The sequence below is a fragment of the Lithobates pipiens genome, unplaced genomic scaffold (assembly GCF_037356315.1).
Source record: "Lithobates pipiens isolate NorthernLeopardFrog02 unplaced genomic scaffold, aLitPip1_a1.2 Scaffold_27, whole genome shotgun sequence".
Classification (NCBI taxonomy): Eukaryota; Metazoa; Chordata; class Amphibia; order Anura; family Ranidae; genus Lithobates; species Lithobates pipiens.
In genome coordinates this window covers 173,489,034-173,502,657 of record NW_027507788.1, presented here as the reverse complement: position 1 = coordinate 173,502,657, position 13,624 = coordinate 173,489,034, and the positions used below count along the sequence as shown (strand labels likewise).

The window sequence follows — 13,624 nt, the reverse complement described above, 5'->3', positions numbered from 1 at the left end:
AACACTTGAAAACATATTTATTATAATGTAAAGTCACATTGCTTTCAGCATATCAGTTCAGATGGCCATATTTTTGGTACAGGAAATATTATAGTGGACATCACAGGGCATCGATGTTCTCCAGGGACATCTCAAACTATAAATAAGTGTATACCATGAATTGTGAAATCATCCTACATGTGGATGGGAAAATTGTCAGCTCCACATAGATCCATAATATATGGCGTGTCCGATTTCATATGACTAGACACTAAGGCTCCATGCACACAGGACCAGTGTTCATTTTGATGTAAAAATGTAGGTTCAGTTTTAGTCTTTTGACTAAAATGCTGTTTTAGTCTAATTTTAGTAAACTAAAATCTTCAGTACAGTTTAGTTCAGTGGTCATCAACCCTGTCCTCAGGGCCCACTAACAGGCCAGGTTTTATGTATTACCTTGGGGAGATGCAGACTAGAATACTGCAATCACTGAGTAGCAAATGATATCACCTGTGATGTATTTCAGTTATCTTGCAAACCTGGACTGTGAGTGGGCCCCGAGGACAGGGTTGATGACCACTGGTTTAGTTGACTAAAATCGAATGGGTTTAGTTAAATTGTAATGTCTAATACCATGTTATTATTTCTGGTATTAAGGTTTGAACATGCACTACAGACAGATGATTTAGCCATTGTGATATACAACCAGTTTTAATTTTGATATCAAATTTCTATTTAGTCATAGACTTATGACTAAAATGCCATTTTAGTTTGAGTCATATTTTACTCATCCGAATTGTTTTAGGTTTTAGTCGTATTTTACTAGACTAAAATAGTGTTATGGAGAGGAGTTTAGAGTCAGCAAAAAAACAGGAGCAAGCTGCAAAAAAGGTCCAGTGTGCATGAGGCCTTAAGCTCCATCCCTGCCTGCTGTTAAATTCACATATTCAGTGGGGGTCCCTCCAACACTGCACTGGTTAAAAGGTCATTTGGGTAGGGGGGGAAAGGGATAAGTACATGTTCTTATGCTATTCCTTGCTCCCCGGTCTGACACTCCAAGGATGTGGGTGGGCCCTCACTTTCCTCTCGTACAATGCAGTACTGCTGGTCTTACACCATACACGATGATGGCAGAGAGCTGTGACTACCCAGGTAGTGCAATGAAGAGGCTTAGGGGACCCTTTGCATGGAAAGGCGGAGGAGGCATGGGGGAGTGAGGAATAAGGTAAGCATTCAATTTATTACCTTCTAACCAAACAGGAATTTACCCCATACAGTGCAGGGGGGAACCCAGTGAATGGGTGCATTTAACATCAGTCTGGAGTAGGATTTTAAGAAGTTTATGTTCTGTCTTTGTGAAAGTCACCATAAAACTGCTTTATTTATGTCATCTTCACAAAAAGCACAGCTAAGATCATCAATACAGCATCTAACAGGAATAAGGAGACATAGCTTGCTCAACTGAAAATTGGAGACACACAACCACTGTGTGCAAATAGAGAGGAACAAAGTAAATCAGAACTCCAATTCGTTCTTACGTCTATTAAACAGCAACAGCGTATATTCAAAACATATAAACACTTAAATTACAATAATTATTTACAAAAAATGTTTTTCTTATTATAAAGATATATGATATGCTAAGGAACATATTAACCACCCGACGACCAATGATGTAATTGTATGGCACTGGACTTTTGGTGGTTATACCAGGCTGGTACCTGCAGCCGTAGGCATCATCCCAGTACCGTTTTTAAGAGCCAGCTGTCAGATCTCTTTTAATAGCAATCTAGTTGCTAGTAAGCGGCTCCAGTTGCTATTACAAGCAGCGTCCAACCCCCCCAACCTTGCCCGGGCTCTCCCATCCCACCAGGAACAACTTTGACCGGCTGTTCATTATAGTAGCCTGGAAGCGATGAAATGACATTACTTCCGGTTTACACAGATGTCTACTGCTGTCACAAAGGAGGTTTACATTCCTTGTGTCAGAATTTTTTTTTAAATAAAGCAACAGTATAAAATAAAATAAAAATATGTAAATGATAAACTTTTTTTGTAAGCTATAATGCCCTGTACACACGGTCTGACTTTCCGACGACAAAATCCATCTGATTTTTTCCAATGGATTTTGGCCCAAAGTTGTCTTGCATATACGGTCGTACAAAGTTGGCAGAAAATCCGATCGTTCTGAACGCCGTGACGTAGAACACATATGTCGAGACTATAAACGGGCCAGTAGCCAATAGCTTTTTTCTTTTCCAGCAACGATCGGATTTTGTCGGAAAATTTTAGATCCAGCTCTCAAACTTTGTGTGTCGGAAATTCCAATGGAAAAAGTCCAATGGAGCCCATACACGATCGGATTTTCCAACAACACGATCCGATCGCACATTTTCCATCAGAAAGTGTGACCGTGTGTACAGGGCAAAACTGTGATAGTCTCACACATGAGGTACCCCTGTGAATGTCAGATCATGGGCTCCAGACCTCCTCTGTAAATCTAAAGCCCTTACTTGGATTTTAAGGCGTTGCCTATAGATTGTAAAATTTACGTCGCTGTTGCACAGACGAGCAAGTATCTATTTACTCTGCGTCACATCTATATTTTACAAAAAAAAATATTTTTTTTTGCATTGAAATTCAAAATAGAAATAGAAAAAAATATATATAATGTTTGGGGATTTTAAACTTTATAGCAGCAATTACCGATTTTGACATGCAAACAAAAGTATAAAAAAAAAAAAAAAAAAATGCCTGGAGCTGAAGTGGGTATTACTGATTTTTATGGGTGGGAGTTTTTGTGGTTGCAGTAATAGGTCTCCTACAGATTCCTATAGATCTTTAAAATAAGAAAACTTTTTTTTTTTTATGAATCATTAAAAAATAAAACGTAGACATTTTTTGGTACATGTTGCTGTTGCTGTGTGGTTCAAAAAGATGTAAGAGGGAATTTGAGTTAATAGGGATATGGAGATTGATGTCTCCTACACTATATGTAGGCAGGATGAGGCATCTTTTCTCAGTTGGAGAGCTAATGGACACAAGGGGTTTACAAAAATCACACACATTTTGGATAACGTGGTGTTCATCAGATATCCTCATTTAAATACATTGGTTATTGAGGACTTGTAATGACTGAAAGGCCCAGTTTCCTTCATAACTATGTATATAGAATGTTACCACTATTGAGTCCTGGACGAAAAACAAATTAGAATTTTTTTAAAGCACCACATACTAATTTTCAAATACAAAAACACGAGAAAAGTGGGGCCTTTTCAAAAGGTGCAAATCGACACAATTATCTTATAAAATAATTATTTTATATCAATAAAATTAATTTTTGTAATAAAATTCTAAATCACAAAAACACTACATTTAACACACATTTTACATGTTTCATGTTAAAACTGATGCTTCCATCTCGACATGTTTCACTGAAATTTGTTACACAGATTTTTCGAAACATGTCGAGATGGATGCATCAATTTTAACATGTAAAATGTGCGTTAAATGTAGTGGTTTTGTGATTTTGAAACTTATTTAAAAAAAAAAAAAAAGAACTTTATTGATATAAAATTATTTTATAATATAATTGTATCAATAAAATTCATTTTTTTAATAAATTTCAAAATCACAAAACTGCTACATTTAACACACATTTTTCATGTTAAAATTGATGCATCCATCTCGACATGTTTTGAAAAATCTGTGTAACAAATTTCAGTGAAACATGTTGAGATGGAAGCATCCATTTTAACATGGAACATGTAAAATGTGTGTTAAATGTAGTGGTTTTGTGATTTTGAATTTTATTACAAAAATCAATTTTAATGATATAAAATAAATATTTTATAAGATAATTGTGTCGATTTTCACCTTTTAAAGACCCCACTTTTCTCGTGTTTTTGTATGTATACAGAATGAGCAGCTTAGACAACGCACTTATGGCATGAAGACAATTTTCGCATGTGCTAATATAACCTGAACCCATCATTGCTGAATGTTCAAAAGTAGTGATGAGCGAACCTAAAGCCATTTTCACTGACAATTGACATTGGCTACAGAGTTATTTCCCCAGGCTAACCATGGTGATCACTAGCTGGGAAATAGGCCCCTGCTGGAACAGAAAGAAACAATAATTTCATTTACAGTATTTGAAAAACACCCCGAGCAGGAGGAAGGCTTCCGATAAAGAAGATAAACACCAACATTGAGGAGGATGGTGTGAGGAAGACACTCAGTTGCTGATTAGCGGATGGTTTGGGGAAGACACTCAATTGCTGATTCGCTAGTGAGAGACTCTTGCAGTTACAGTGAATTTTTACTTTAACCTGTTGAGACCCATGTAATACATACTGTATGTGCGGTGGCAAAAAAGTAGGCGATAATGCCCATGCGCTACTCGGTGTTCGATTTTTCTGTGCTGAGCGGGTGCTCATTGCACACTCCCAGCAGACAATTCTCGGTCCCCAAAACTGATCGGTAGCTGGTGGGACCAGCTCCCAATCATGTGATCACTGTGACAGCCAATCACAATGGTCACAATTTTGCTGATCCTTTCCGTCTCTTCCAGGTGTTCAGAACCTTATAAAGGGATACTAGGGTGGGCAGGAAGGGGCTAAAAACTGGTCATGCTTTTTGCCTTGCTGCAATGCTGACCCTCTGACTTTGATGGCAAGTCACTGAACATATACGTGGATCGGGAGATAAGAACTCCTGATCTGCATCTTTGCCTTAAGTCAATGACTCAAAATACTTAAGCCAGAGGCAACCTGCCAATGGTAGCCTCCATCTTTACTCAATAAATTAGGTCTGTTAAGATGGTTGTGAGGATCGTCCTGGATGAACATCAAAAGATCTGATAAAGTGATCATTAAGAGCACATCTGAGCAGATCCATCTGCTTTTATTTACATTTTCATGTCAATGCCTCTGACGTTACAGCAAACATGCTTGACCCAGTCCCTTTCATCTCTGCAAACCTCCACTAGCCTATCAATATAACAGTACACAAGAAAAAAAATGTGCAGTGCAAACTTTTAACAAACAAAAAACAGGATAACATATACGAAGAACCCTTTGATGTCACGCGTGGCTGTCTCGTGTGATCGTGTGCGATACACCTTATACTCTGAGGCTTTTTACATGCACGGAGAACGGTGCCATTAAATGTGAGTGTGTTCTACATGTATTTTATCAATAAAATATTGTATACAGAGAGCACTATGCTGTTGGCCTTTTCTACTGCACATCTTTGAAGGAGTTCTGTATCTGGGGTAGTGTTCCCAGTGGCACCACAGCCTTTGGATCTTACCCTAAAGGGCAATGATTGTTATGACCTTCCTGTTAGTTCAGGGGTCATACGCTTGAGGTGAGTGTCCAATTTGTCCTTTTCGGTGGCGGGACCCAGCACATTTGCCACATTGAAGTTTCTTCTATCACATTAGTTGTTACTGGACTCACCGATACTTCATTAGTACTTTTGAGGACTTTTTATGTGTGTGTATGCATGTTATCCTGTTTGGTTTGTGCTGCACTTTTTTTTCTTGTGTATTGACTTTGTAGGTATCGTAAAAATTGAATTGCCAATAGTGTTCAGCCTGCATTCCCATTGCATCTATTTTTGTTGCGCCTATTGGTTTCCTATTAAATATCAATATATCTGACTATTGACCAAGAGTGGTACCCAGGAGTTGGGGCAAAAAAATCCTTTAGAAATTGGTCTTCAGCTTGCACAAGAGCAGTAAGGCTTAAAAAAGCATTTCCAAGGCTTTCAGTAAGCATCCAGCTGTTCTCTCGAAGCAGTTAATTCTTTTGCCAAAAGGTAGCCCTAGATAATATACCATTTGAAGTCTTTTGTTGTATTTGTTTGATAAGTGCAATAACATATCTGTTGCTGAGCTAATCTTTGTACACTTCATGTATTATCTCAAAGAGTCCCCGTATTACCAACGACTTTCTATGTTGTGGAGAACAGGAGTGGTTGAGTTGTTTAGCAGAAGAAAAAACAGGACAGGGATACAGTAACACCACTCAGTCTACAGATTTATTATAGGCCGATAATTAAAGGAAAATAAAAATAAATAAATGTGTTTTTCCAACATTGAAGTGTCTCTATGAAAGGCATTATGCACAGAGAAATACACCAACCGCTGTTTACAAAGCCACGTGACCACCACGTCATAATGGAGATGAACATCACATGATCAACTGCCATGTGGACTGGTTCCCAGTCTTTAGACGAAACTGGGGAAACATTTTTGCTGAACTTAATGCTCTTATCCAAACTGAAGCCTGTGTGTACAAGGCCTAACACCTCCCCAGATTTCAGGGCTCCATGGATCCTCTAGAAGAGAAGTAAAATGTGCAGGCACTTTCTACAGCCAATGCAAGTTTGAGATTGCACAATATTTGATTATATAAAAGTATTTAACCTTAAAGGATTTTAAAAGAAGTAATGAAGCATAGTATTCCACAGTCATGACATTTTCCCCTAAAAAAAAACTTTCTACCGGGCTCTGTGGGGGTATGGGTTGGGGGGCGACTGCTGTATACATGGGTATCTTACCAGGCTCTGCAGGGAGGGGTGTACTACTGTATAGGTGATCAGCTTACTATGCGCTGCAGGGGAAGGGGGGCGTACTGCTGTATACATGGGTATCTTACCAGGCTCTGCAGGGAGGGAGTATACAGTACTCCTGTATATGTGGTCAGCTTACCAGGCTCTGCAGGGAGGACATGTACTACTGTGTATGTGGTCATCTTACCAGGCTTTATAGGGAGGGAGTATACTCCTGTATATCTTACCAGGCTCTATAGGGGGGGGGAGTATACTCCTGTATATGTGGTCATCTTACCAGGCTCTGCAGGGAGGGAGTATACAGTACTCCTGTATATGTGGTCATCTTACCAGGCTCTATAGGGAGGGAGTATACTCCTGTAAACTTGGTCAGCTTACCAGGCTCTGCAGGGAGTGCATGTACTACTGTGTATATGACCAGTTTAAAAGGTTTTGCAGCAGGGTTTAGGGATGGGGGTTCACTGCTGTATCTGCAATCATATTACCAGACTGTGCAGGGAGGAGGTGCATTGCTGTATATGACCATTTGACCAGGCTCCGCAGAGTGAAGGTTCACTGCTGTATCTATGTGGCCATCTTACCAGGCAGAGAGGGGGTGCACTGATGTATATGTGACCATCTTCCCAAATTCTACAGAAAAGGGGTGCACTGTTATACATGGGCCTGGTGTATATATATATCTTACTAGGCTCCTCAGTGAGAGGGGAACACTATAGCGCCACCTTACCAGGCTCAGAGAAGGGTGTGCACTGCTGTATATGTGATCAATGCTAGTCTTTGTGCTACCCTAAGCAGGCACCGAAAGGCCCTGGTGACACCCCCCCCCCCTCCCCCATTAACACCATTGCACAGGATGACTTTGCTATATACATCAATACATCATTCATTTTGGACCGGCTTAAAGAGTAAAGAACATATTTAAAAAACTATTCTTCACTTCTTCCACCGATAACGTACAATATTTGGCTCCATGTCATCATACATTGTAAAAAAAAATAAAAATCAATATGAAGCATTTCCTTTGTCCATTCTGTGTTTCTATCCTTTCCCAAATGAAATTCACACTTTACCATTTTTACCTTTACAATGGAAAACGTAGAAAGCCTGCGAATAACAATGACCTTTTTCTTAGTTTAATAATATATACAGTGAGAGACAGCTGGAAAAGGCAGCCGCAGCCATTTACCTGCAGTGATGCTACTATGTGCCCATTACTTCCCAGTGTCCCGGTCACTTCTAAATTTCCCTCCCAACGCTACAAATAATTATCTTGGTGCAAATCGGCTGCACCGGGTACATTCCCACTTCCCTCCCCATCCCAACACATATCTGGCCTATCCAAATATTTTTCCTATTATTACAAATTTACATGTATAAAAATACTCTCCACAAACACTGAATGTTATTAGAACAGAAAAATAGAAAAATCATAGCCAGCATACTCATACCAATGACAAACAATATATTGCTGACACAACCAGCAGAGGGCAGCAAAGTGTCACTATTCACCGAACTCAGTACGGGGCTCCGAAGCCCGTAGCCCTAGGACTGTGGGAAAAAATCTTCCAGCTGATGAACCATTTACATAATAGATCCCTTCTCTGGGATAGCAAATCCCATTTCATTCCATTTGCCCCAGCAGTGCCTGGGAGGCTCGGTGTCAGCTCCTTCCTGATGTTCAGTAATTCATCTGTGCTTTCATTTTTTTATTTTTTTTTGAGGAAGTGACTTCAGTTCATCTCGTGACAACTTTCTGCAAACAGCTTCAGTGAATTCCTGGAAACTAAAAACGTTATATTTGGCAGTGATCTGGCTAATACTGTAAACGGTACAGACACACCCACACATGGCTGGAAGTTCACGCTTCCAGCGGAGGATGGGCTGCTTGGACTTTGGCAACACATGAATATTTCATAGTGAAGTGCGGTCTTCTCCAATTCAGTGCAAGTTTTTATTTCGCCAAGCTTCTTACTGGAGCAATGCCTCAGATGACAAAGGAAGATTTATGTCGGAAGTCGCCCTAGGAAAAAAAGATCATAAGGTTAGCTTTTTCAGTTCGGGGTGTGCTGGATCACTGACACAATACGATTCTAGAGGCCACTTCCCTCACTCCGCTCCTCCAGATGACAACGGGCAGGGGATCTGCGACCTGCACCCACTGTCACAATTTAACTCAATACCGGCCACTTTCACCCCATTCCTGCCAAGGCCAATTTTAAGCTATCGCACTTTTAATGCCAATTGCATGGCCATGCAATGCTGTACCCAAACTACATTTTTATCATTTTTTTTTTAGACAGATAGAGCTTTCTTTTGGTGGTATTTAATTACCACTGGATTTTTTTTTTTTGCTAAAAAAAATTAAAAAACTCAGAAAAATTTTAAAAATTTAGTTTTTCTTCATTTCAATTATAACATTTTGTAAATAATTTTTCACTGAAATGCGCTGATGAGGTGGTACTGATGAGGATGCATTAAAATGTGATAGGCAGCACTGATGGGCACTGATAAGCGGTACTGAGAGAACGAATAAAAAAAGAAAAAAACATTTTTCTTTCTTTTCGTTTCTTAGGCTCAATAAACGGCTGTTTTTTGGAGTTTGGGCGTTTTTTTTTTTTTAACAGCCCAAAAACTCCACTCTATGTTATTCTATGTGTCCGTGCACACATGGACGTTTTTTTAGCTTTTATCAGCAGTAGAGTTTATGGGCTGCTCTCTGAACACCATAAAATCGCGTTCAAAGTGCTGTTTTTCTGACCACAAAAAAAAGCTAAAAAATACAAAACGCAGATAAACGCTCAGAAATGCACGTTAATTAGCGTTCGTTGTTCTATTTCTTCAATGCAAAGTTTGGGAATGCATTGTGGGATTTTTGGAGTGTGCCCTGCTTTTTTGTTTTATTAAAAACACCCATGAACGCAAAAAACAAAAACAAAAAAACAAACAAAAAAAAACACTCAAACGCGCATAAACGATAGTACAAAATGCTGTTAAAAGCGTGTTTTCTGCCAGCAATCTGGCATCCAGAAAAAGCTTTTTTGAGCTCCAGTGTGCATGGAGCCTAAAATTTTGTAAATAACTGTTCTCCTTCACTGACGTGCGCTGATGAGGCGGCATTAAAATGCGATAGGCGGTAATGAAAGTCCAAAATTTCAATTATTCTAACATTTTGTAAATACATTTTCCCCTTCACTGATGTGCGCCTATGAGGCATTCAAATGTGATGGGTACTGAAAGTCAGCACTGATTGGCATCACTGTTGAGGCTACACTGATAATCATTGCAGATCTCCCCTGTGAGGAAAACCACTTGCAGGTGATGTAGCCCGAGTGCTTTTACACTGTTGCTGTGAGCTTGCAGGACGGGAAAAAACGTCCTGCAAGCAGCATCTTTGGGGCAGTAAGCAGGGCGACTACTGCGCGCAACCTCAATGAAACAAAAAAAAAAATGAGAGGAAGCTGCCAACATAAAAAGGTGATCTCAACACAATAAGGTAAAAATAGATAAATGGTATGTGGCACTACTTACCCTGAAGAGCCCTAGATTACTAGGATGAAAACTATACAGTAGAAAAATAATAAAATAGTATATAAAAAACTACAAAATATCTACAAGTGTGTAAAACAATTCATCAATCTATAAAGTGCATCAATCTTCTAAAGTGCAATAATATCATGAAATATATATGCAATAATCCATAAAGCAATTATTATTATCATGATTATTGCATATAAATTTCATATTATTGCACTTTAGAAGATTGAGGAATTGTTAGATATTTTGAAGACATGCTATAGTTTTTTTTCTATACTATTTTATTATTTTTCTACTGTATAGTTTTCATCATAGTAATCTAGGGCTTTTCAGGGTAGGCAGCGCCACATACCATTTATCTATCTTTGGGGCAGTGCTAGAGCGGTGTATACACCGCTCCTCCAATGCCCCTGCCCACTGAAATGAAAGGGCAGAGTTGCCGAAGCGCCTGCAAAGCGATTTGGCAGCGCCGCAACACAGGCGCTATTAACCCCTTCTTCGGTTGCTAGCGGGGGTTAAAAGCGCCCCACTAGCAGCTGAAAAGCGCTGCAATAACAGTGGTAAAGTGCTGCTAAAACTAGCGGCACTTTAACACTAACGCCTGCACCGCCCCAGTGTGAAAGGGTTTTTAGATGGAGGAAAATGGCTGGACATCTACAATGGAAAGCTGTGGAGAAAAAAAGGAAAGGCTGGATGGCCGCACTCCAATTCAATCTCTATTGATGAATATCGTAATCCAAACAGCAGAGGTGAACTACAAGGATAAACTGACACGTTTCACACCTATATCTGGTGCTTAATCATAGCTATTCAAGCTATGATTAAAAAGGAAGTAAACCCTGATGGGTTTACTTCCTCTTTTTTTCCCTGCAAAGGTAAAGCATAATGGACTACTATGCATCGCATAGTAGCTCATTATGTGTCACTTACCTGACACAGGAGCCAGCGAAGTCGCCGCTGATCCCTGTAGTCCGCCGCATCCATGTTGCTGGTGGCGTCTCGCAGCTCCGACGAATCACATCGGCGAAGCCGCGATGACGTCACTCCCGTGCATGCGCACGGGAGTCGCGTCTCGCAGCTCCGCCGCTGCCACTCGGCGAAGCCGCGATGACGTCACTCCCGCGCATGCGCACGGGAGTCGACAAATTTGGCAAATCCATTCATGGATTTGCCGCATTTAGTGCGCCTGCGCGCCGCTGTCTACGGCGCATGCGCCGTAGACAGCAGTGCCCATTTTCGGGCAAATATCTCCTAAACCATATAGGTTTAGGAGATATTGCTTGGACCTACAGGTAAGCCTTAATCTAGGCTTACCTGTAGGTCCAAGTTGTTTGGAAGGGTTTACTTCCTCTTTAAGCACCAGACATAGGTGTGAAATGCATCAGCTTATCCTTGTAGTTCACCTCTGTTTGCTGTATGGATTACGATATTCAGCAATAAAGAGATTGCATTGGAGTGCGGCCATCCAGCCTTTCATTCCTTCCTATGTTAATGTTGCAGCAGGGCCTGCACCCATCTATATTTAGAGGTAATGGAGCAGCAGGGCAGGTGATGTAGTCCCGGAGTGGTGCTATTATACGTAAAGCTGTGGAGACTTTAAGAGGAACAGCAAGGACAGAAATGTGGGTGCTGTTCTGGGGCTGTCGTCATCATCCTTGCTTTAACAGTGATTCACAGACCTGAAACAAGCATGCAGGATGAGGGGGGCAGAGTTTTTAGTCTTTAGTAATCCAATGCTTGCCTTTAGTTCATTGATCTACTAAGTAGTAAAACAAAGGTAATGAGAACAGCCCCAGAACATGTACTAAGAAAAAAAAAATTAGCAATGGCAACTCTCAGATTTCTATCCTGAAAGCTCTGCATCATTACTCTTCTATACCTTTCTAAATGCCCAGTCTCCTTTTACTTCTACCAAGCTTCACATTTGGTGGTGTACTATATGAACAGCTGGTGCTGAAATGATGGCCTGCCTGGACGAACACTGCAGTCTTCTGCATTTGTACGCACACTGAATCCTAATATGCTTATCCTTGTCAGCAAGCCACATGTTACATATAATACATTAACAAATTCACATTACATGACCTTAGGAATGAAGGCCAACATGTCAAGGAACTAGAATAGATCCCGCCACATCCTCACCTCATCGTTTGACCGCAAATAGTTCATAGCGTCTGGCTTAGCAGAATTCTTGTAGCTGTAGGAAAAGGAGAATGTCAGAGAGACAGCAAGTTTCATCACAACACTGAGCAGAAATTATAATTCTTATAGTTACAGCATACTGGCAGACCAGAACCACCATTGTATATTTACATACAGAAACTTAAAGTGGAGCTCCAGGCAAAAATGTAACTCCGTTTGAAACAGAACATCCCCCCCCTTTTTTCTTTTTCATCCCCGTTTTCTTCGGGACAACCGCCCCTTGTCGCCGTGGCGAAAGTACGTCCACTGTTTTATCATGCCCTCCTCCTTCCACCTCGTTGCCTTCTGGGACCTGTGAGTGTCACAGAAGACGATGGGACCATTCAGAAAGCGTTGCGCAACTTGCGCATGCACAGTAGGAAACACAAGGCTTCACTTCCTGTTTCCCTTAGTAAGGATGTCAGCGCCTGCACCTGGAGTCGATGGATGGGACAGGATGGGCCAGCTTCGGGTGCAAACACTGCGGGCGCCCTGGACAATTACGTGTCCTTATATTAAAAGTCAGTAGCTACAGTATTTGTAGCTGCTGACTTTTAATTTATATTTCACCCAGGCTGGAACTCCGCATTAAAAAAAACAAAAAAACGAATTCTCCCAGCACAGATCTTGCAGAAAACCCTACAGCCAGTGCTATACTCGCCAAGCATACAGGTGACTTTTTCACAATGTGGCAACAATTTAGGTCTCTCCAATTCACAACCCTATCTATGTACAATTTAAAAAGTGAAACATACAGGGGTGGATTTACTAAAAACTTTGCAGAGTGCAGTTGCCCCAGAGCTTAGAAAACGAGGTAAAGCTGCACATTGCAAAAAAAAATACCTAATCACATGCAAGAAAAATGAAAAAAACAAAACAAAAAAACAGCATTTTTGCTTGCACATGAATGGACAAGGGAAAGTCAGCAGAGCTTTCCCTCATATACTAATCTCTTCAGCAACTGCACTTTCAAAGTGCACAGTCAATTTGCCTTTAGTAAATCTACCCCATATAGAGCGAGTACAGCACTCTAATCACTCCATGAAGTAAAATGGCAGAGCTGTGGGAGTTTCACTGCTGACAGCCAGAAGGATCGCTGTGCAGGGATCAATTTCAACTCCGTCGTAAATAACTGCTTAAGTCCAATTGGTTGTCAGCATGATGGTTGGTAGGAAATCGGTCTTCTGATTGGCAAATGTGACATTTAAAAAGAGTTAAATCGATTGTATACCCAGAAAAAAAAAAAACTGCAAGGCAAAGGCATAATGGGATAGCATGCACCACATACTAGCCCATTATGAAATACTTACCTTAGAATGAAGCGCTGGCATCGCCTTCCGGTCACCGCTGA

At 40.5% G+C, this 13,624-nt stretch overlaps 1 protein-coding gene across 1 annotated transcript in view; it reads right to left on the bottom strand.

Moving 5' to 3' along the window:
* Positions 1–5,997: 5,997 nt before the first annotated feature.
* Positions 5,998–13,624, bottom strand: part of JAM3 (junctional adhesion molecule 3) — a 59,656-nt gene continuing 52,029 nt past the window's right edge. The window contains exons 8-9 of the mRNA XM_077457907.1: positions 12,235–12,289; positions 5,998–8,578 (exon numbers count right to left, since the gene is read on the bottom strand). Of these exons, the coding sequence (XP_077314033.1) occupies positions 8,543–8,578; positions 12,235–12,289 (91 nt within the window). The 3' untranslated portion in view covers positions 5,998–8,542. The remainder of the gene's footprint in view (positions 8,579–12,234; positions 12,290–13,624) is intronic.